Genomic DNA, 19916 nt, shown 5'->3' with positions numbered 1-19916 from the left:
GAGGAAAGGGGTCCTCTCTCCCCACGCCCAGCAGGGCACAGCACACCCATAAAGGTGCTGCTGGAAGAGGGACGGCCGGGAGGGTGGGCTGGACCCTCGCCAGGGCAGGTGCGCGGGGCGTGGGGGAGCCAGGTTCCGGCAGCTGCAAGCCCCCATGCCTACACCCCCCCGCCTGGGGCAGCAGTGTGCACCCCCTGCTGCCCCCCTCCTGCCACCCCCCGCTGTCCCCCTCTTGCCACCCTGTCTCCTGCTGCCCTATCTCCTGCCACACCCCCCCGCTGTCCCCCTCCTTCTACCCCCCCCGCTGCCCCCCGCCTGCCACCCCCCCCGCTGCCCCCCGCCTGCCACCCCCCCGCTGCCCCCCTCTGCCACCCCCCCGCTGTCCCCCTCTTGCCACCCTGTCTCCTGCTGCCCAGTCTCCTGCCACGCCCCCTCCTGCTGCACCCCCCCACCCCCCCCGCCACCCCCTCACTCTCCGGCTTCTTTAGGGCTGCCTTCGCACTCCTGGCTCACCCCCCTCAGGCGCACCCCCCCCCCCGCCTCTCTGCCAGGAGGAGTGACAGCCAGCACCCTGGCCGTGCCACACCAGCAGACCCCTCCCCATATGGCGTGGGGTAGGACCCTGCCTGGCCTAAGCAGGGAGGGGCACCCCCCCGAGTTGCCCAGGTGCCATTGCCCTCCCCTGAACTTCCCGACAGGGCCACCGACCTCTGCCCTTGGGGGCTTGCTCTCTGGTAGTTGGGGACCCCCAGAAGCCAACGCTAAGAAGGACTCTCTGTGGGCTCGTTCTCCCCCACTCTGTCCCTTCACTCATGGGCTCTATGGTCACTTGAGGGGACCAGTCGCTCTGCAAGTGTCCACCCCAGTGAACAGTGTTGGGGACCCTGGGGAGGCAGGGCATGGAGTGGACAGAGACCTTGGTGGTTTGCAGGGAGACTTGTGCTCCCTGCTCCCGGCGGGGTGGCCAGATCCACTCCCCAGGCCTCTTGGGCAGCTCCCACCGGCTGTGTCCGGGACCCCTGTAGCCAAGAGGGTCCCCTGCAAGCCTAAAGGAAGAATTCTCCTACCCCCGGTCTGGCTCTGCCTGGCCGTGCTCCCTTTTGGCCCCTGCCCCAAGCCCAGCCCCCAAGCCCAGCCCCCAATCTCTCCCCATGACTCTGAGCCAGCCTTTGGGGACCAGAGACAGGTGGGGTGGCCCACAAGCCGCCTGCAGGGGGCAGAGTCAAGCTGGGACCAAACCCACGCAGGCGGGGGAGGGGCGGAGAGGGGACAGCTGGAGCGGCCAGGCTGGCTCAGGAGCGTGTCCTCTATCCTCAGATCCTGATGGGGGGACCAGGGGGGCTGCAGAAGGGGGGACTGGCAGGCAGTGGACATGGCCAGCAGGGGCAGCCCCCCGACTTGGGGACCCCCACCTGGAACGGGGAGCTGTGAGCCTGCCTGGGGCCCGTGGGCTCTGTGCACCTGGGAGGAGCGAGGCCCCGTGGCAGCTTCTGGTGCCGGGGGTGGGGAGCCCCGCGCGGCAGCCCCTGGGGCTGAGGCCTTGGCCACGCACAGAGGCAGAGCAGACACAGGAAACAGCTAATCGCATTTGCTAAGGAACACCAAATCCCTCACAGCTGCGCGCCGCTGAGCCAGGGGCCACGCGGCGGGGAGGGGGCGGCCATCGCCGGGGCCCTGACAGCTCCGCAGAGCTTGCCAAGGGGTCTGGGCTGCTGGCCGGGGAAGAGGGGCGCCTTTCCCAGGCCAGAGGCCCCCACCCCACCCCAGGAGAGCCACCCCCTCTCAGTTCCCAGAACGCAGCCCAGCTGTGGAACAGTGAGGGGTGAGGTCACGGGAGGGGCCGGGAGGGCTGCATTACTCACACCCTGGGGCTGGCGGGAGCGGGGAGGCGAGTGGGGAGGGCTCCTTGTCCTTAGGCCTCTGGGTCTCCCAGCATGGGGCTTTGGGGAGACAGCAGGAGACCCCTGCCCCACACCCCTCCTCTGTCCCCACCGCAAGCTCCTGCCCGTGGGGGTCAGGGGGCCACATGCAGATGGTGGGTCACGAAGGGTTACCCTCGGAGGGGCTGGCTCCTTGGGGATGCTGCTCTCAGAAACCACGCCTCAGTCTCCCTCCTGGGCTGGGCCGCTGTCAGGGTGATGGCAAGGACGTCAGGAACTAGGGTTCCGGGGTGGGGAGACTGGACCTGCCATTTCGTGCCTCACCTTGTTCCCACCTCTGAGTCTGTGTGGACACCTGCGTGTGCGCACGTGTGTGCGTGCTGGGCGGCGTTTGGGACCACGTGTGCAGGGCAGGCGTGTGGGTGCAGAGCCCATGGAGGAAGTGTACACACACTTGTGTGAGGGGGGCCTGGCCATGCACTGTGTGTCCCTGTGTAGGGCTCTGCCGAGTGTGGCCCGCGCAAGGCTCTTATGTCCTGTCTCCATACGGCCGACCCCGGCACGTCTGTCTTTGGCATGACCAGACACACTGTGGGCTCAGCACTCAGACCTGGGTGGAAGGGTGTGGGCAGCAGGAGCAGCAGCCTCGGGGGAGAGAGGCCCCCATGGGGGCTCCTGAGAGCAGGCCTGAGGGGACCTGAGGCTCGGCTCCAGCCTCGGATGCAAGCACGCCTCCCAGGCCACCCACGCCCCACCTGGGCGCACGCACTCACACCCGTGCACCACGCATGGGCCGAGACACCGCTAGCACCCCACGCAAACATGCCTGCAGGCCTGTGCGGCTTGGACGTGGGAGCAAGGGGAACCAGATGGCCGGTCCCATCAGGAATGGCCAGGAATCCCTCCTGGGGTGCCCCCCAGGGGCTGCCCCACAAGAGGGCTGCTGGGCCCACATTCTACCCCACAGCCGGGGACCCAGAACCAAGCCCCCACTGCATCCACCTGCCCCCACCCTCCATTAGGAGGGCCTGCAGGTGTGAATGGTGGGGGAAGGACCCCAGACCCCAGGTCCCCAACAGCCCGAGAGCACCCTAGGCTCGACCTCCCCAGAAAACAGGACCCTGCAGCTTCCGAGCCGAGCTTCTGGAGCAGGCTAGGAGCTGGGTGTGGGGCAGGAAGGGCTCCCTGGGGCCCTGGGGGTGGGAGCCAAAGCACTGCTGAGGAGTGAGGGCGGACGACTCGGGGTGCTGAGGTCTGAGCACGGCTGGGGTCCCAGGGGGCCACAGCGGGGGGGAGCGGGCCCAGAGCCGGGGCTGCGGACGGGCCTGGCTTTTGTCTGGAAGGCTCCGGGAGGACTGAGGAGAGATTAGATCATGGCTGGCAGGGCTGCCGAGACCATGGAGCCGGCCATCCTGGCCAAGGGTTGGAGGCCCAGAAGGAGTGGGCTGCGGGGTTAGGCAGCGGACACCGGCAGGAAGGGACTGAGACCCTGGCTTGGGGCGGTGAGACCCCTGCAGAAGCAGAGACCACGACTCCCCTCATGGGGTCCAGAGGAGCTGGGGGAGGCAGGGCCGTGTCGGTGGCCAAGGCCTGGAGTGCCCCCCGGACACCAATAGTCTGAGACCTGCTAGGCCGGGGCCAGGGGAACCAGGCTGTGGACCCCTGGTCCCAGGCCCAGCTTGTGTGGCCCCAAGTGAGGGACCCCAAGAAGCTGCGGGGTCAGCATGCACGGAGGGAGGAAGCTCTCCGAGGCTGGCTCTGCAGTGGGCCTCAGTTTCCTCATCTGTGACATAGCCCAGAGAGAGGTCAGGCTCAGGCTGGACACAGCCTCTTCTGCGGGCCTTGGGCCCTCTTGGGGGGCCACCTTCTTCCAACACGCCGGGCCCTTGGGGCGCAGGAGGGAGCACCCCAGCGGGGGTGCATCAGCTGGGGAGTTGGCTGCCTGGGCCGCTCTGCCCCTGGCCAGACCCCAGCCCGGCCTGGCAGTGCCTGATGGGCCAAGGCTGAGCCTCCCGCTTCAGGTAAGTGTGCCCTCCAGCAGCCTCTGCCCGTGCCCACTGCGGCTTCTCCGGCCCCGTTCTGATTAGGCCAAGGGGGCCTGGCTGGTGGAGGGGACACAGGGTCTTCGTACTGGGGTCGCTCGCGACCGGCTCACACGACCTCTGCTCTATAGACGAGGAAACTGAGGCCTGGACAGGAGGCCCATTTGGACCAGAGTGCCAGGGCGTGGGCTGTGGTGTAACTGTCTCTCGGTGTCCCCCAGGCTCACCACTCAGTGGAGTGTGGAAGATGAGGAGGAGGCCGCCAGGGAGCGGCGCCGCCGGGAGAGGGACCGGCAGCTGCGGGACCAGGACGAGGACGGCGGTGGCCAGTGCCCCGAGCTGCCCGAGCAGGAGACCCTGTAAGCTTCCCCCGCCCCCACCAGCTTGCCCGGCCCCGCACACTTGGGCAGAGGGGGATGCTGGGGGTGGGGCTCTGGGCTAGGGGTCCCAGAGCAGGTGAGACCATGGAGGAGCTCATTCCAGGAGCAGGGGGAGTGGGGAGAGTTCTCAGGGTGAGGGTCCCCAAGCTCCCGGCCCCAACAGAGCCTGCTGGCCGGCCGGCCGGATGGACTCATGTGCGGCCACCCCTCCCAACCAGCCTCCCAGAGCGCTGACTCAGGCTCTGGCCGCCCTGCGCGCTCCTGGCCCCTGCTTGGACCGACACTGACCCCAGCTGCGTGGCCCTGGCCCCGGAGCCTCCCGCCCAAGCTCCCCGCTGCCGGTGACTCATGGAGGCCACGTCCAACTTGGCGGGCCGCAGGCCGGCTCGTTTCCTCCCTGGGCCCAGGAGGCCTCCGCGGCCGGGCTGGGCTGTTTTTACAATAATGCCCCCCTTCCTCCCGCCGCTGTTTTGTTCCATTTTCTCCGAGTCAGCAGCTCTGGGCGGGGTGGGGTGCCGCAGCGGTCATGGCCCCTCAGGCCGGGTCCTCAGTCTAGGTGGCAGGGGCTGGGGGCAAAGGGGGAGCCCACCAGAGCCAGATCCCAGCCCTGCCATGCGGGAACAGGGTGCTGGGGCTTCCAGGGGAAGGAGTACGTCACCAGAGCCCTGGGGGCTCAGCCAAGGGGGCAGAGGAGGACACAACTCCACACACGGGGACCCCAGGGTGACAGAAGAGGCATAGCCCAGCAATCAGAGACCCCAGACTGAGGGGGGAGTACAGCCCAGCTCACAGAGACCCTAGACTGAGGGGCGAGTACAGCCCTGCTCTCAGAAGACCCTAGACTGATGGGGGAGGCATAACTCAGCTTTTGGGGGATCCTAGACTGATGGGGAAGGTACAGCCCAGCTCTCAAGAGACCCTAGACTGATGGGGGAGGCATAACCCAGCTCTTGGGGGACCCTAGATTGATGGGGGAAGCACAGCCCAGCTCTCAAGAGACCCTAGACTGATGGGGGAGGCATAACCCAGCTCTCAAGAGATACTAGACTGATGGGGGAGGCATAGCCCAGCTCTTGGGGGATCCTAGACTGATGGGGGAGGAATAACCCAGTTCTCAGAAGGCCCTAGACTGATGGGGGAGGATAGCCCAACTCTCAGGGGACCCTAGACTGATGGGGGAGGCATAACCCAGTTCTCAGAAGGCCCTAGACTGATGGGGGAGGATAGCTCAACTCTCAGGGGACCCTAGACTGATGAGGGAGGCATAACCCAGTTTTCAGAAGGTCCTAGACTGATGGGGGAGGATGGCCCAACTCTCAAGGGACCCTAGACTGATGGGGGAGACATAACCCAGTTCTTGGGGGACCCTAGATTGATGGGGGAAGCACAGCCCAGCTCTCCAGAGATACTAGACTGATGGGGGAGGCATAGCCCAGTTCTCAGAAGGCCCTAGACTGATGGGGGAGGATAGCCCAACTCTCAGGGGTCCCTAGACTGATGGGGGAGGCATAACCCAGTTTTTAGAAGGTCCTAGACTGATGGGGGAGGATGGCCCAACTCTCAAGGGACCCTAGACTGATGGGAGAAACATAACCCAGCTCTTAGGGGACCCTAGACTGATGGGAGAGGACAGCCCAGTTCTTGGGGAGCCCTGAACTGATGGAGGAAGCATAGCCCAGCTCTCAGGGAACCCTAGACTGATGAGGGAGGCATAGCCCAGCTCTTAGGGAACACTAGACTGATGGGAGAGGCATAGCCCAGCCCTTGAGAGGCCCTAGATTGATGGGCAAGGCATAGCCCAGTCCTCAGAAGGACCTAGACTGATGGGGGAGAACAACCTAGCTCTTGGGGAGCCCTGAACTGATGGGGGAGGCATAGCCCAGCCCTCAGGGAAACCTAGACTGATGGAGGAGGCACAGCCCAGCTCTGAAGGGACCCTAGACTAATGGTAGAAGCACAGCCCAGATTCTGGGGGACAATGGGGGAGGCACAGCCCAGCTCTCAAGAGACCCTAGACTGATGGGGGAGGCATAGCTCAGTTCTCAGAAGACCCTAGACTGATGGGGGAGAACAACCCAGCTCTTGGGGAGCCCTAAAAAGAAGGGGGAAGCATAGCCCAGCTTTCAGGGAAACGTAGACTGATGGAGGAAGCATAGCCCAGCTCTGAAGGTACCCTAGACTGATGGTAGAGGCACAGCCCAGATTCTGGGGAGCCCTGGACAATGGGAGAGGCACAGCCCAGCTCTCAGGGACCCTAGACTGATGGGGGAGGCACAGCCCAGCTTTTTGGGAACCTTAGACTCATGAGGGAGATAGAGCCCTGTTCTTGGGGGACCCTGGCTTAACAGGGTGAGACACAACCTTGGCCTCCGGCAGCTCCAGACTATGGGCAAGACACAGTCCTGCTCACAGCGACTCTCTGACAATGGGGAGACAGCCCAGCCATGGGGTGCTGCTTCTGGCAGACAGGGTCTCCCACCGCTGGAGCCCAGGGTCTGAGAATGGGAGGAGGTGTGGGTGGTGTGCGTATGGCCCCTCATGGCCTGGCCCAGCTCTGAGCACCCTGTGCGTTCTTTCAGCCTCAGCCTGAAGCCCTCAGAGGCTCCTGAACTGGACGAAGATGAGGGTTTCAGCGACTGGTCCCAGAAGCCAGAGCAGCGGCGACAGCACTGGGGGGCCGGGGAGACCTCCAACTGCGGGGAGCCCCCATGGGGCGAGAGTCCGGAGGGGCAGCAGGAGGAGGACAGGCAAGTGGGGGTTGATGTCTGGAGGCAGGGCCGCCAGGCAGGGTTCTCTCCAAGCCCCCAACCTGTGCCTGAGAACCGGCCACCAGCCCCTCAAAATGCCCTGGATCTGGGAGCAGGGGGAAGGGAGGAAGAGAGCTAGACGGCGGGGCTGCGGGCCGAGGGGCTGTGGGGAGGGTTGGGGAGGAAATCTCATTCCTGGGCTCCCCAGGGCCCCTGGGCCCCGTCCAGACCAGCTGCGGCCCGGGCTGGGGTGTTGCCACATCAGCACACATCTGCAGCTCACTTACGTAATGGGGGCTCTGCGCCCCTGCCGCCCGCCCGCCCCTTCCTCCCTCGGGGCTGGCTGATCTCCATTCCCACGGAGGGGAGCAGGTATTTCCAGATGTGCGGGCCTGTGAGCCGGCCTGGAGGGACAAGCTTTCCAGATGTGCAGACGTGTTTGCTGGTCTGAACGGGGCAGGCGGGGGTGGGGGCCGAAGCGCCCCTGGGGCCCAGGGATGGGATGGGGGGCTGCTCCCGGAGCCTCACCCCCACCCCAATTCAGGGATCTGAGTGCTCCCCACACCCTGCAGGCATGCTCAAGGCCCCTGACTGTGGACAGGGTCCAAGCTCTGGTCAGGAGCTTCAGGCTTGGGGGCCAGGGTCCCCCCCATTGCCTGAGTGTCACCAGACTCATGTCTCTCCCCACCCTGGGCTACCTCCCAGCCCTTCGAGACCCCTCAGGAGCCTCGAGCTCTAGCTAAGACACCCCCAACGTCCCACCACCCTTTCTCCACCCTACAAGCACCTCTCACACCCCAGGAGCCAGCTGCCTCGCCGGGGCCTTGGTGCTGGCCAGGCCCCTGACCACCAGTGCCCCCTCCGGGGCTCAGTTTCCCCCACCCGCCTTTGGGAGTCAGTGCACACTCTGCATTTCTAAAATGGGTCTGGGGTCAGCAAGGATGGCCCGCACACTGGTGGAGGGTGGCTTCGCCCTGCCGGCTCTCTCCTCTCTCCAGCCGGCCACAGGCCACAGCTGTTCCGACAGCAGGGGGCACTTTGGCTCTTCAGTGGAACCCTCCTGCTCTCAAGCAGGCCTCCTCCCCGCCCCACACCTGCCTAGTCCCCGTACCCACTGCAGCTGAATGGGCCCTCTGTGTGCCTGCAGCTGGCTGGGACGGACCCACCTTGGGCGGTGGGTCTGGGTCTTGGCTGGCACCAACACCAAGGGGCATGAAATCATGGAAAATTCGAGAATTTCCCATCTTACCCAGGTTCAGTCCTGCTCATACGCAGAACCACTCTGGCTGACAGCAGGCAGCCCCTCTTTTCAGGGGCACGATGCTCGCTGTGACCTCTGCCCTTGCCTTGTCCTCCAGCTGACCAGCCCCCAAACCACTCACAGACCCTGCCCACTCCTATGCAAAGCTCCTTCTTAGGCTGCTTGCCTCCCTCCCAGAGCAGGGCAGGAGCAAGTGGGGGCCGAAGCCAGCAGGGTGGACACGGACAAGTACGACCTGGGCTGGAGCTTGTCCAGAGAGCCTGGAGACTGGGTCTAGCCTCAGAGTGTGGGTGGCCACCAGTCAAGAAAGGATCCTGCACGGCAGAGCTGGGGCATGGGCACTGCTCAGCACAGGGCCCAAGGGACGGAGGGCTGGCTCTGAGGTCTTTGGACCCATTTCCCCAATGAGGCTGGGGTCTCAAGATTCCTTGGCACTCAACTGGCCTGACTGTCCCCATCTTTCAGATGGAGAAATGGAGGTTTGGACACAGGAAGGGCCTTGAGGCAAGAAAGTGAATAGCCTTCTATGGGATGGCCTTCCTCTTCCTCCCCAGGCCCCACCAGCACGCCCGTGAGAACCGGGACGGTGATGAGCAGAGCCCAGCCGGAGTCTGCCTGGAGGCACTGCATCTGAGCCCCAGCTCAGAGCCCCAGGAGGGGCCAGGGACAGAGGAGACAGAGCCCAAGAGCCCAGAGGGGACCATCCGGGGCAGCCTGGGACCCGCAGAAGCCGGGGAGGCCGCTGAGCAGGTGGTGGTGCCCCCCCTGGGGCGTATGCACTCCAACCCCTGGGCTGGGACGGTGTCTGCTAACTGCATTTCTGCGAGCCTTGCTCGGCTGGCCTAAAGAGGGATCCGCCCCCAACCCCAGTCTCTAGCACCCGCATTCTCGGAGGGTGGAGGGGCTTGCTGACCCTGGGATCAAGTGAGAATTGCAGAGAATTTGAGAACAGAGCATGTCAGGGCTGGAAAAGGCCTCAGGCCCAGGGAGGGGAAAATGTTTGCTCCAACAAGTCCTGGATGGGGCAGGAGGGGTGCAAAAGGGGTGCTCAGCATATAACCTCGGATGTTCTGTTTCTAGCACCAGAAACGCCAGCAGCCCAGGACACCCAGCCCCCTGGTCTTGGAGGGCACCACTGAACCAGATTCGCCTCCCCTGAGCCCCAGCACCAAAGTAGGTCAAGCCCCAGAGCCTGCTGCCTTTTCCTCTTTCCCAGAATCACGACTAAATGACAGCCCCAGAGAGGCAGCCACACGTCACCTCCAGGAATAGGGAGCACATCCTGCTCTTTCTCTGCTATTCCCTCAAGCCCAGCACTCAGCCCAACCCTGAGAAACAAATCAGTGGAAGGCTGGATTGGTGGACGGGAGCCACTGGGGCAATGGGGGGGGCGGCGTGGGCTCTGGCTGAAGGCTCACATCTCTTCTTGCTCTCTGCAGCTCATCGACAGAACCGAGTCTCTGAACCGCTCCATCAAGAAGAGGTGTGCCTGCTGTTTTCCAGACTAGGACTTGGGGTTCCCCAAGAGAATGTTGAAGATAGGGGTCTAGGGGCAAGAGATTCAGGGGCCTTGGGGAGCTCAGGTAGGGGTTTGGGGTGGGGTGTACAAGCAAGTGAGGGAGCATGGGGCGTGACCCTTCTTTTATCTTCCAGTAACAGTGTGAAGAAGTCCCAGCCAGCCCTGCCCATCTCCAAGATTGATGAGCGGCTGGAGCAGTACACCCAGGCCATTGAGGTATGCTAAGGCCTCTCCTCTTCTGCTGGGTCCCTCTTACATTCATGTACCCATTGTCCATCCAAACAAGACCTCTCCATCCAACCAAGTCCTCTCCAACCAACCGAGACGTCTCCATCCAACCAAGATCCCTCCATCTAACCAAGACCCCTCCACCCAACCAATACCCCTCCCTCCAACCTACCCCCTCCATCCAACCAATACCCTTCCATCCAACCAAGACCCCTCCATCCAACCAAGACCCTTCCGTCCAACCAAGACCCTTCCATCCAACCAAGACCCCTCCATCCAAGCAATACCCTTCCCTTCAACCTACCCCCTCCATCCAACCAATACCCTTCCATCCAACCAAGACCCCTCCATCTAACCAAGACCCCTCCACCCAACCAATACCCCTCCCTCCAACCTACCCCCTCCATCCAACCAATACCCTTCCATCCAACCAAGACCCCTCCATCCAACCAAGACCCTTCCCTCCAACCAAGACCCTTCCATCCAACCAAGACCCTTCCATCCAACCAAGACCCCTCCATCTAATCAATGCCCCTTCATAGAATCAATACCCCTCATTCAACCAAGACCCCTCCATCCAACCAAGACCTCTCCACCCAACCAATACCCTTCCATCCAACCTACACCCTCCATCCAACCAATACCCTTCCATCCAACAAAGGCCCCCTCCATCCAACCAAGACCCCTCCATCTAATCAATGCCCCTCCCTCCAACCTACACCTCCATCCAACCAAGACCCCTCCATCCAACCAAATCCTCTCCAACCAACTGAGACCTCTCCATCCAACCAAGACCCCTCCATCTAACCAAGACCCCTCCACCCAACTAATACCCCTCCCTCCAACCTACCCCCTCCATCCAACCAATACCCTTCCATCCAACCAAGACCCTTTCATCCAACCAAGACCCCTCCATCCAACCAAGACCCTTCCATCCAACCAAGACCCCTCCATCCAACCAAGACCCCTCCATCTAACCAAGACCGATCCATCCAATCAATACCCCTTCATCCAACCAATACCTCTCCATTCAACCAATACTCCTCCATCCAAACAAGACCATGCCATCTAGTCAATACCTTTCCATCCAACCAACACCCCTCCATCCAACAAATGCTGCTCCATCCAACCAACACCCTTCTATCTAACCAATGCTCTTCCATTCAACCAGTGTCCTTCCATACAAATAACACTCCTCTATCCAACCACCACTCATCCAAACCTACACCCCTCCATTCAACCAACCCATCTCCATTCTCCCAGTGCCCTTCACTCCAACCAATACCCCTCCATTCAACCAATATCCTCTCATCTAACCTATATTCTTTTTTAAAAAAGATTTTATTGATTTATTTGGGGGAGAGAGAGAGAAAGGGCACATGAGTGGGGGGAGGGGCAGAGGGAAAAGGAGAAACAGACTCCCTGCGGAGTAGGGAGCCCAAGTGGGACTCAATCCCAGGACCCTGAGACCATGACCTGAGCTGAAGGCAGACACTTACCTGACTGAGCCACCCAGGACCCCTAACCTATATTCTTATATCCAACAATCACCCCTCCATCCAACCACCACTTATTCCAACCTACATTCCTCCATGCAACCAACACCCCTCCATCCTACCAATACCTCTCTCTCCAACCAACACCCCTCCATTCAACCCATGCTATTCCAGCCCTGTGCCATGAGCAGCATGACACACCATATCTGTCTCTGACCCCACAGCGTCACCTGTGTTTTCGGATTAAGAGGGTGTTTCACAAGTACACCAAAAGGAAGAACATGCATTTTTTTCAGGGTGCCCTGCTCTAGCCCTTCACTGGGAAAGTGCTCCTATGGAAATAAGAAGATACAGAGGAAATCGTCTGTGTGTTGGAAGGTCTCACACTGGCCTCTCTGACATGTCCCATGTGGCTGTCCACTAAAGTGGGCTCTTTCTCCTCTGCAGACTGCTGGCCGGACCTCCAAGTTAGCCCGCCAGCCCTCCATTGAGCTGCCCAGCATGGCCGTGGCAAGCACCAAGAGCCGGTGGGAAACAGGAGAGGTGCAGGCTCAGTCCACTGCCAAGGCCCCCTCCTGCAAGGTAGGACTCACCCCGGGGTGAGGTGGGGTTCCCTTGGTAAGGCAAGTATGAGACCATCCAGGCTGAAGCGTGGGTAGACGGAGCACTGGGACATTTGGGGGGTGGCTTTCACCAGGCTGGCCCCCAGAGTGGAAGGTCATGTGGGGTAACTGGTTGGCCTAGGGCAGGTAGATGGTGCCATCTTCCCTTTCCTACCTCTGCCCCGGGCTCTCACATAAGGAGGAAGGTGGGCAGGCCTAGGCCCCAGTCAGGTAAGGCCAGGCAGGAGAGAGAGGACCAGCACTTCGAGTCCCCCATAGTCGAGGGTCTATACCTGTGACCTGTCCTTCCTCTGCCTCCAGGATATTGTAGCTGGAGACATGAGCAAGAAAAGCCTCTGGGAGCAGAAAGGAGGCTCCAAGACATCATCAACAATTAAGGTGGAGTGTAAATGTGGTTGATGTGGGGAGGGCAGGTCCAGAGTAAGGACGGGCCATCCTCAGTGCATCTGGGAGGTCTTCCCAGAGGCAGCATCATGTCCCTTCTGCTGCTCTCACCTTTGCTCTTGGTCTCCTTCCCCAGCAGAGTACCCCATCTGGAAAGAGGTACAAGTTTGTGGCCACTGGACACGGGAAGTATGAGAAGGTGCTCGTGGATGAGAGCTAGGCGCCCTAGCCAGCCCTTCCTGGTGAGTCCAGGGCAGTGGCCAGAGCATGAGATGTTGTGTGGTGGGAACAAGGTGGTGTGGACAGGGCCTGCTTGTAACAAGCTGCCAGGTGGCCTGCAGGGGCCGAATGCCCAGCCTTGGAGCTGGCCAGAACCTAGGCTTGGCTCCGTCTCCCCCGCTACAGACACCCCCGACCAAGCCCTGTCTTACACTGAATGTGAATGCTTTTTTCCCATGGCTGGCTTCAGCTTTATACGGCTCTACTCCACAGGGCAGCTCCAACCTCCCTCTGGGAGGCGGGTGAGCTCATTCTGGCTACTGCAGGGCTTGCATCAGAGGAAGTGGACAGGAGGGAGTCCTGGGAGCTCGGGTCCGGGTCTTGGTCTTGCTCTTCCAGTGGGGGTCCACTCCAGTTTCCACCTCCCTGCCCATCACAGTGAAGAAACATGGTCCGCTGCTGTGGTTCGACACACTTTATTAGTGGCCTGGGTCCCAGGATCCATTTATAGCACCCATTATGCCCTGGGTGACCCAGCTGGCCGCCTACTGGCTGCTTCTTCCCTCCTGCGTCCTGCTCCCAGGTGCCCCAATGTCCCTCTCCTGTTGCTGCTGACCCCTTCAGAGCCCCGACCCTTGCCCTAGTCAGACCCCAGCTGGCTGCAGACTGCGGACCCCAAAGCTGCATGCAACCTGGGGTCCCCTTCACTGCCTCACCTGCCCCACTGGGCTGCTGTCCTGCCCCAGGACTGAGGACATCCTCATCACCTGGCCACTGAAGATGGGTCCTGACTGATGGCGAGACCCTCCCCCTATCTCCTAGCTGTGAGGCCCCCTCAAGCTTTGCCCCCTAGGCAAGGGACTCTGAGGTGGGCAACAGAAGGGACAGGACCTGGGGTCCAGCTCCCCGAAATGTCAGTCAAACCACTGGTGTAGCTACTGGTGCTGACTGACAGCCGAGTCACCCTGAGCAGTCCCACTCTCACAGCAAACTAAATCTGTCCCCAGTCTTTCACGGCAGGCGGGGGCATTGCAGAGCCCAGCCCCAGAATCCTCCCCACCCTGTCGAGCCTCACAGCTCATGTCATGCTCAGAGGCCCCCCTTCCTGCCTGCAGCCCCTCAGGAGCCCCGGGCGTACCCCTGTACCTCTTTGCCCCAGGTCCCAAGCCGAGGGCTGGCCGTGCGAGGTCAGCTCATCTTCCCCTCTCATAGCTGTGGTGTGTGCCTTTCTTCTCACGCAAGCCTTTACCCTGTCAGACCCCACATTCTACCCCAGTGCAGACCCCGCTCTGGAATCTGGCCTCCTCCACCTCCTGCCCCCACCTGCCCCCAGCCTCCTCCCACCTCCATTGCAGCCCTTCATGCTGCCTCCCCCCGACTGCCCCCTCCTGGCCGCCCAGCATCCGTCCAGCCCTGGTGTCCTCTTCAGCGGCCATGGCTTCCCAGCTGGACCCCCTGTCCCTCTTCCGTCCACACTACGGTCCTGGGCCCTGGTGCCACCACGGCCTTCACTGGAGCCTCCAGCCGGCTGCCGTCCGGTTGAAGTTCTTGGGCTTGGGGTTCAGGTCCAGGACGGAGTGGACCATGGGCGGGGGCCGGGTGGCCGCCTCCTGCAGCTTCCGGGCATTGAATCGCGGCCTGCACAGGAAGGGCAGGCGGCCCAGGCCAGCCAGGGTACAAGTTCCATCCCTGGCCCCGGCCGGGCTGCTCTGGGACTTGGCCACCGACATGCGATACAGCACTGCGTCCCACAACCTGGAGACCCGGGAGGCTGGGGGTCGGGGCACTGGGCCCGCGGGGGCCGTCCCCTCCTGCTCCCCGCGCTCTGGGGTCTGCTCTGGCCCCGGGAATGGGGACACTTCCGCCTCCTCCATCAGCTGCTTCTTCAGGCGCGTCCAGCCACTGAGCTGGGGCTTGTGCGCGACTTTGGGGACAGGGCATGGGTGCAGGCCTGACAGTGGGCCAGGGGATGAGGCCCCACAGGGTCTGGAGACCAGCTCAGCCTCCGTGGCGGGGCCAGACACAGGGGGCGCCTCCAAGTGCTTCGCTTCAGGGCCCTCAGAGGTTGGCCCGTGAGGTGAGGGTCCCGGTGAGCAGTAGGTGGGGGCCTCTCTGGGCACCGAGACCTCAGAGCCTGGGGGCACCTCAGGCCAGGGACTGGCAGCCTGGGCCTCAGTGGGCAGTGGGCGGATGTGGGCTGCGGGGACTAGGGTCTGGGCCCCAGGAGGGCACGGGGCTGTGTCTCGGTCCTGCCCCCCGGGCCCCCCATCTGGGGCCGTCTGCCGGGGCTCAGGGGTCCTGGCCTGTGGGGATGGCACTAGCCGAATGTGCACCTGGCTGACGTGGGCGACCCCCGCTGTGGGGGCTGAGACCTGTGTGGAGCCACTGGGGGACCGGGCGGGGTCTGGGGCCGGGGTCGCGAGCTGGGGCCCTGTGGCCTTGAAGTGAGTGGCGAGGCTCCTGTGCTGGGTGAAGCTGAAGGGGAATGCAGTCTTCTGCAGAGGTGACGCCACGTGCTGGGTGACGGAGCTGCGGGGGGAGCGGAGCAGGGCGGCCACGGGGCGCGCGGCCTCCGTGGGACGTGGGGCCTCCGAGGGACGTGGGGCCTCCGCGGGGTGCAGGGCTGTGAGTTCCTGGTCGTGGCTGGCCTCGCTCACGGGGGACAGGGAGGTGCGGAAAGCCCCCAGCGGCACAGGGGGCCCGCCCCCGGTCATCTTCTTCCGGGCGGCCTTCCTCAGAAGTTTCTGCAGACGCGCGTTGTCCTTCCCTGGCTTGGGCAGCAGGGGCGGTGGGGGTCCAGAGGGCCCCTGGGGGCAGAGGCCAGCCACGATGAGCATCGTTGCACCCTGGGGAGGAGAGGGACAGCCACCAGGTTAGCCCTCCTCACTGCCAGCACCCCTCCCGCGAGGGGCACGTGGTTCCCCCATGATGTGGGAGGCCCTGAGGCCGAGGAGTCACCGCCTGACCTTCAGAAGCCTGCTTCCTAAGCACTCGGCACCTGCCGGGTGCATCCCTAGCAAACCTGTCTGCGTCGGCAGCTCTGCGGGGCAGCTCCACCGCCGGCTGGCTTAGCAAGGAGCCCAAAGAGGCCGAGTCACTCGCTGGGTGACGAACGAGGATGCCACCCGGGTGCACGGCCTGGGCTGTGAGACCCGCGGGAGAGCTCCAAGGGGGAGGCACGCGCTGGGCCGGCGGCCCGCCAGGGCAGGAAGAGCGCCTGCCCGCAGACGCGTGAGGGGCGCCGCGCCGCCGCCAGTCCGACCACAGGCTCGTCCACTGTGAGCCAGCCGTGAGGGTGGCGGCCAGAGGCTCAGGAAAGCTGAGGCTGCATCATCAGAGGTAGATTGGCCGGGAGGTGGGAGCAATTTTCGCTGAGCTACGCTAAATGGGATATTCCCGCAGACATCCTGGCTGGGGTGGTCCTGGCCAAGCCGCCCGCCCTGGTTTCTGGGCGCCACGTGCTTGCAAGGACGTTGACAAATGGCGTCTGGGCCAAGCCAGGGGCTGGCCGGTTTGTGGGAGGAAGGAGGCCTGGAGCTGCCGCCCCATGGGGACTAGCTCTGTCAGGCAGGAGCGGATCTGCTGGCGGGGCGGCGAGGGGTCTGCCCGGGGCTCGTTCTTGGCTGTGCCTGCTTCTGGGGGCCCAGGACCCCAGGAACCGCGGGAACACTGGGTCTGGCTCCGGGGCTGCCAGGCTAGCGGGCAAGCAGGCGATGGGCAGAGCTCCCTCCACCTTGGGTCCCGCAAAGGCCCAGGGCCCCAGGGCCCAGTGTCGGGAAAGCGAGCTCCCAAAGTAGAAGTAGACACAGGGTTTCGGCGGCTAGAACAGGGGGGCTGCCCCCGGAGGGAGGGGGGAGTCTAAGTAGGGTCAGGGTGGTAGCCGTTGGAGACAGGCTGGAGGCATAGAGGGCAGGACAGCAAGCCCCGCCCCAGACCACAGCCTCATGCTTCCACCCCTGCCTGTGTTTCAGCTCACCTGAGACGACAGGTGCCTCTGGCAGCAACCTCCACGCTCAAGGGGGAGAGTCCAGCCTGACGCTCACCCTGGCCCTGCCACGGAGCCGCTGCCATGGCCGCTTGGTCTGCCCGCACCCCTCTCTCACCCAGCTCAGTCCCACCTCTCTGTTCCTCCACCCCCTGACCTCTCCCCCCTCTCACTCTCTGACCCCCACTCTGCCTCTCATGGCGGGGACGGGAAAGAGATGATCACTGGTGATTGACCCAAGGGGCCACCCCTGCAGAGGCCGAGGGTTCCCGAGCAAGGCCCAGGCTGGGCAGAGAGAGAGCACCTTCTGGGGGACCTCCGGGTCAAGAGACAGCGACTCCTGCAGCACGTTCTCAGGCCCTGCAGCACCGCCCCAACCCTGCTTGCAGCCTCCTCCTTCTAGTGCAATAAAGCTCCGTGTGTGTTCCAAACGCTCGCTCTCTGTTCACTAATTGGGGAGCTCCAGGGAGCAGTGCCAGCCCAGTTGGAAAGTCCTCCCCGCCCACCCTGGACGGTGGTAGCATCCAGGCTTCTGGCCTCCAGATTCAGACCCTCTGTCTTGTCCCATGGCCTTCCGCAGTGTTAGACTCTGGGACTGGAGGTATGTGGTGACTTAAGTCGGGCTGCACATGATGGGTGAGGTCCAGTCCTCCTCTTCCAGAACACCTGTGATGCTTCCCCTCTTGACTGACCTGATTAAAATTTATGGCACTTGAAAGAGTGTGCATTTCTGGTCTTTGCCCCTAGACTGTGGCCCCCCTGAAAACATCACCCACCTTGGGGTTATCCCCCATCCTAGCACTTGGGAGATGCTCAGTGAAGATTTGGTGGATGGACAGATGTAGACGGTGGATGATGGGTGAAGGGGTGAAGGGATGGGTGGGTGGACAGATGGATGGATGGAAGGAAGAATGGGTGGAGGGATGGATGGGTGGATGGATGATGGATGATGGGTGGGTGGACAGATGGATGGATGGGTGGAGGGGTGGGTGAGTAGATGGTGGAGGGATGATAGATGGGAGTGGTGGGTAGATGGATGGGTGAATGGATGGATGGGTAGGTGGACTGATGTATAAATAGAAAGATGGGTGGATGAATCTTGGGTAATGGATGGACAGGTAGGTAAAGAATAGATGGATGGGTATGTGGGTGGATGTACAGAAGGTAGATGGACAGGAAAATCATTGTGAGGGCAGTAGATGGGAGAAGAGGTGGAGAGGCAGTCGGATCAGTGTGTGTGGCATGGACAGTGGGTGGCTGGGTGGCTGGGTAGGTGTGCTGGTGGATAGCTGGACACTGGTCGGATGGACAGTGGGAGGGAGGAAGGAAGCTAGTGAATATGAGAATGGATGTATGGGAACAAATGTGTGGGTGAGTGACAGAGCAGACCAGAGTGAAGGGGGAGACACGCTGAGGGCCATGCTCCCGAGCCCTGGGCCCAGCTGCCTTCATGGTCTGGGGAACCCCTTTGAAGAGCAGGACTGCTGGACCTCTGGAGGTCTAGCCTGGCTCTGCTCTGAACGTCACAATCTGCCTGCCTCCCCAAGTATGGAGTATACGTGGACAAGTCAGGCGTGGTAAAACTCCATGAAGCCAAGCTATCTCCTCTCACCCACGGCCCACCTCGGAGACTGCATCCAGGGCCATGCTCTGCCCGCTGGGGAGCACCTCGCAGGGACACACCTCTCTCCCTTCCCGCCCAGCTGGATGGGACGTCCGCCAAGGGCAGCAGCAGGGGTGGCCACGCAAGGTCCATGGCTGGGTGCCGAGCTGGGACCAGAGTGGATGGCACGGTGGGATGTGAGGTGGGTGGGGTGGACGGTGCCAGGCAGGCATCCAGCCATGCTGCCCTGACCCACCAGGACCCTTTCAGGATGCTCGGCACCCCGGCCCAGCCTCGGGGATGAGGACCCAGGGTTTGATTCCTCTGAGTACCGCTGACCCCGCTGTTGCCGTGATGTCAAGCCCCCACCTCTCAGAGCCTTCGGGTCAGGGCCTGTGCCCCCAAGGGTCCAGAGGATCGGAAGGGCCACTGCCCGAGGGGTACCTGGCTGGGGATGCTTAGGGCCCTCCACCGGCTGTCCTGCCTGCCTGCGAGCCCCGTCCACCCCACTGTCCCCTGCCCCCGGCACCGGACGCCAGCCCCACACGCAGGAGCAAACCAGCCATCTCCCAACGGTGCAGAGGCGCCTGCGGCGTGTGTGATGGCAGGTGCTCAGGGTGGGGGAAGGGTTGTCCCTGCAGTGCTGCATCAGCAGCTTCTATCTGGGGCCTGGCAGAGCCCAAGCCCGTGGGGCTGGCACCAGCGTGGGCGCCCAGGACCCGCTCAAGGTCCCTTGGGCCCCACCAACCCCGTCCATGCAAATTGGGACCAGGACCCAGCCTGAGGGGCCCCCACTCTTCCTCCCCCAAACCTAGGGTCACCCCTGAAGAGCTGGGGCCACGATGTTTGGGGGGCTTCCTCTCCCTCTCACAGCTTCCTCCCTGGTCTGTGGCCTCACTCAGCTTTGCTGGCTTCAGAAGCCCACCCCCCACCGTCCCTGGGCTGAGCTGTCCCTGAGGTCCCCCAAAGCCAACCCCTTTCTGGGGTTGAGATCAGTCCTCCACCCCAACCAGGGCTGGGCCACCCCTATCTCCTGCCTCTGCCCCAGGTCCCCAGACCCCTTCCGGCCCCCAGGGCAGGCTCTGGCCCTGCCCCTCTCCTCCCATCCCAGCAGGGCCAGGCCAGGTGGACCCGGGGTGTGGATTACCTGCCGAAGGCTCTCAGAGGCCTGCGGCCTGTCCAGCAGTGCCGGCTCAATACTGTCCCGCCGACCACGGGCCTGCTGCCCCGAGGAGGAGGTCACGGACACCCAAAATAAAACCTGTGGGATTCCTGACCTCAGCGCCTGCTCTCTGGCTCAGCCCGTTCACGGGACAGCACCTGCCAGAGGCCGAGGCCACTGAGCGGGCAGCCACCCTCCTCTGCTGGCCGAGCAGGGCCACTGCAGGGCCCGTGGCATGCCCGTCTGCAGGGGCAGCTCCCGGGAGCTGGGCACCCGCGTCTGAGCAGGGCTGGGTGTGCACGGGGCTTCCCGGGCCAAACTCCAGCATGGCCTACAGACAAGGCCAGATGTTTCTGAATGTGCTGTCCCCACGTGTGTGCCCACATC

At 63.0% G+C, this 19916-nt stretch overlaps 2 protein-coding genes across 9 annotated transcripts in view; one reads left to right on the top strand and one right to left on the bottom strand.

Annotated features, from left to right (window-relative positions):
• LSP1 (lymphocyte specific protein 1) overlaps positions 1 to 17195 on the top strand; it is a 39517-nt gene extending 22322 nt beyond the window's left edge. For 2 of the 8 annotated variants that reach the window (XM_026482908.4, XM_048216538.2), the window contains exons 2-11: positions 4144 to 4281; positions 6882 to 7049; positions 8865 to 9063; positions 9391 to 9483; positions 9750 to 9793; positions 9964 to 10045; positions 12001 to 12135; positions 12477 to 12554; positions 12700 to 12802; positions 16751 to 17195. In XM_026482908.4, coding sequence (XP_026338693.2) covers positions 4144 to 4281; positions 6882 to 7049; positions 8865 to 9063; positions 9391 to 9483; positions 9750 to 9793; positions 9964 to 10045; positions 12001 to 12135; positions 12477 to 12554; positions 12700 to 12780 — 1018 coding nt within the window. In that variant the 3' untranslated portion in view covers positions 12781 to 12802; positions 16751 to 17195. Of the gene's footprint in view, positions 1 to 4143; positions 4282 to 6881; positions 7050 to 8864; positions 9064 to 9390; positions 9484 to 9749; positions 9794 to 9963; positions 10046 to 12000; positions 12136 to 12476; positions 12555 to 12696; positions 12803 to 16750 lie in introns of all 8 variants that reach the window. The other 6 variants (XM_048216534.2, XM_048216541.2, XM_026482906.4 and 3 more) reach the window with 3 other exon arrangements.
• On the bottom strand, positions 13240 to 19638 carry PRR33 (proline rich 33). The gene is made up of 2 exons (XM_044378352.3): positions 19515 to 19638; positions 13240 to 15625 (listed from the first exon to the last, which is right to left on the bottom strand). The coding sequence occupies exon 2, from the start codon at positions 15614 to 15616 to the stop codon at positions 14288 to 14290; it is 1329 nt and encodes a 442-aa protein (XP_044234287.1). The 5' UTR covers positions 15617 to 15625; positions 19515 to 19638; the 3' UTR covers positions 13240 to 14287.
• Positions 19639 to 19916: the final 278 nt, after the last annotated feature.

This window comes from Ursus arctos, unplaced genomic scaffold (assembly GCF_023065955.2).
Source record: "Ursus arctos isolate Adak ecotype North America unplaced genomic scaffold, UrsArc2.0 scaffold_23, whole genome shotgun sequence".
Taxonomy (NCBI): Eukaryota; Metazoa; Chordata; class Mammalia; order Carnivora; family Ursidae; genus Ursus; species Ursus arctos.
This window is presented reverse-complemented; position numbering and strand designations above follow the sequence as displayed.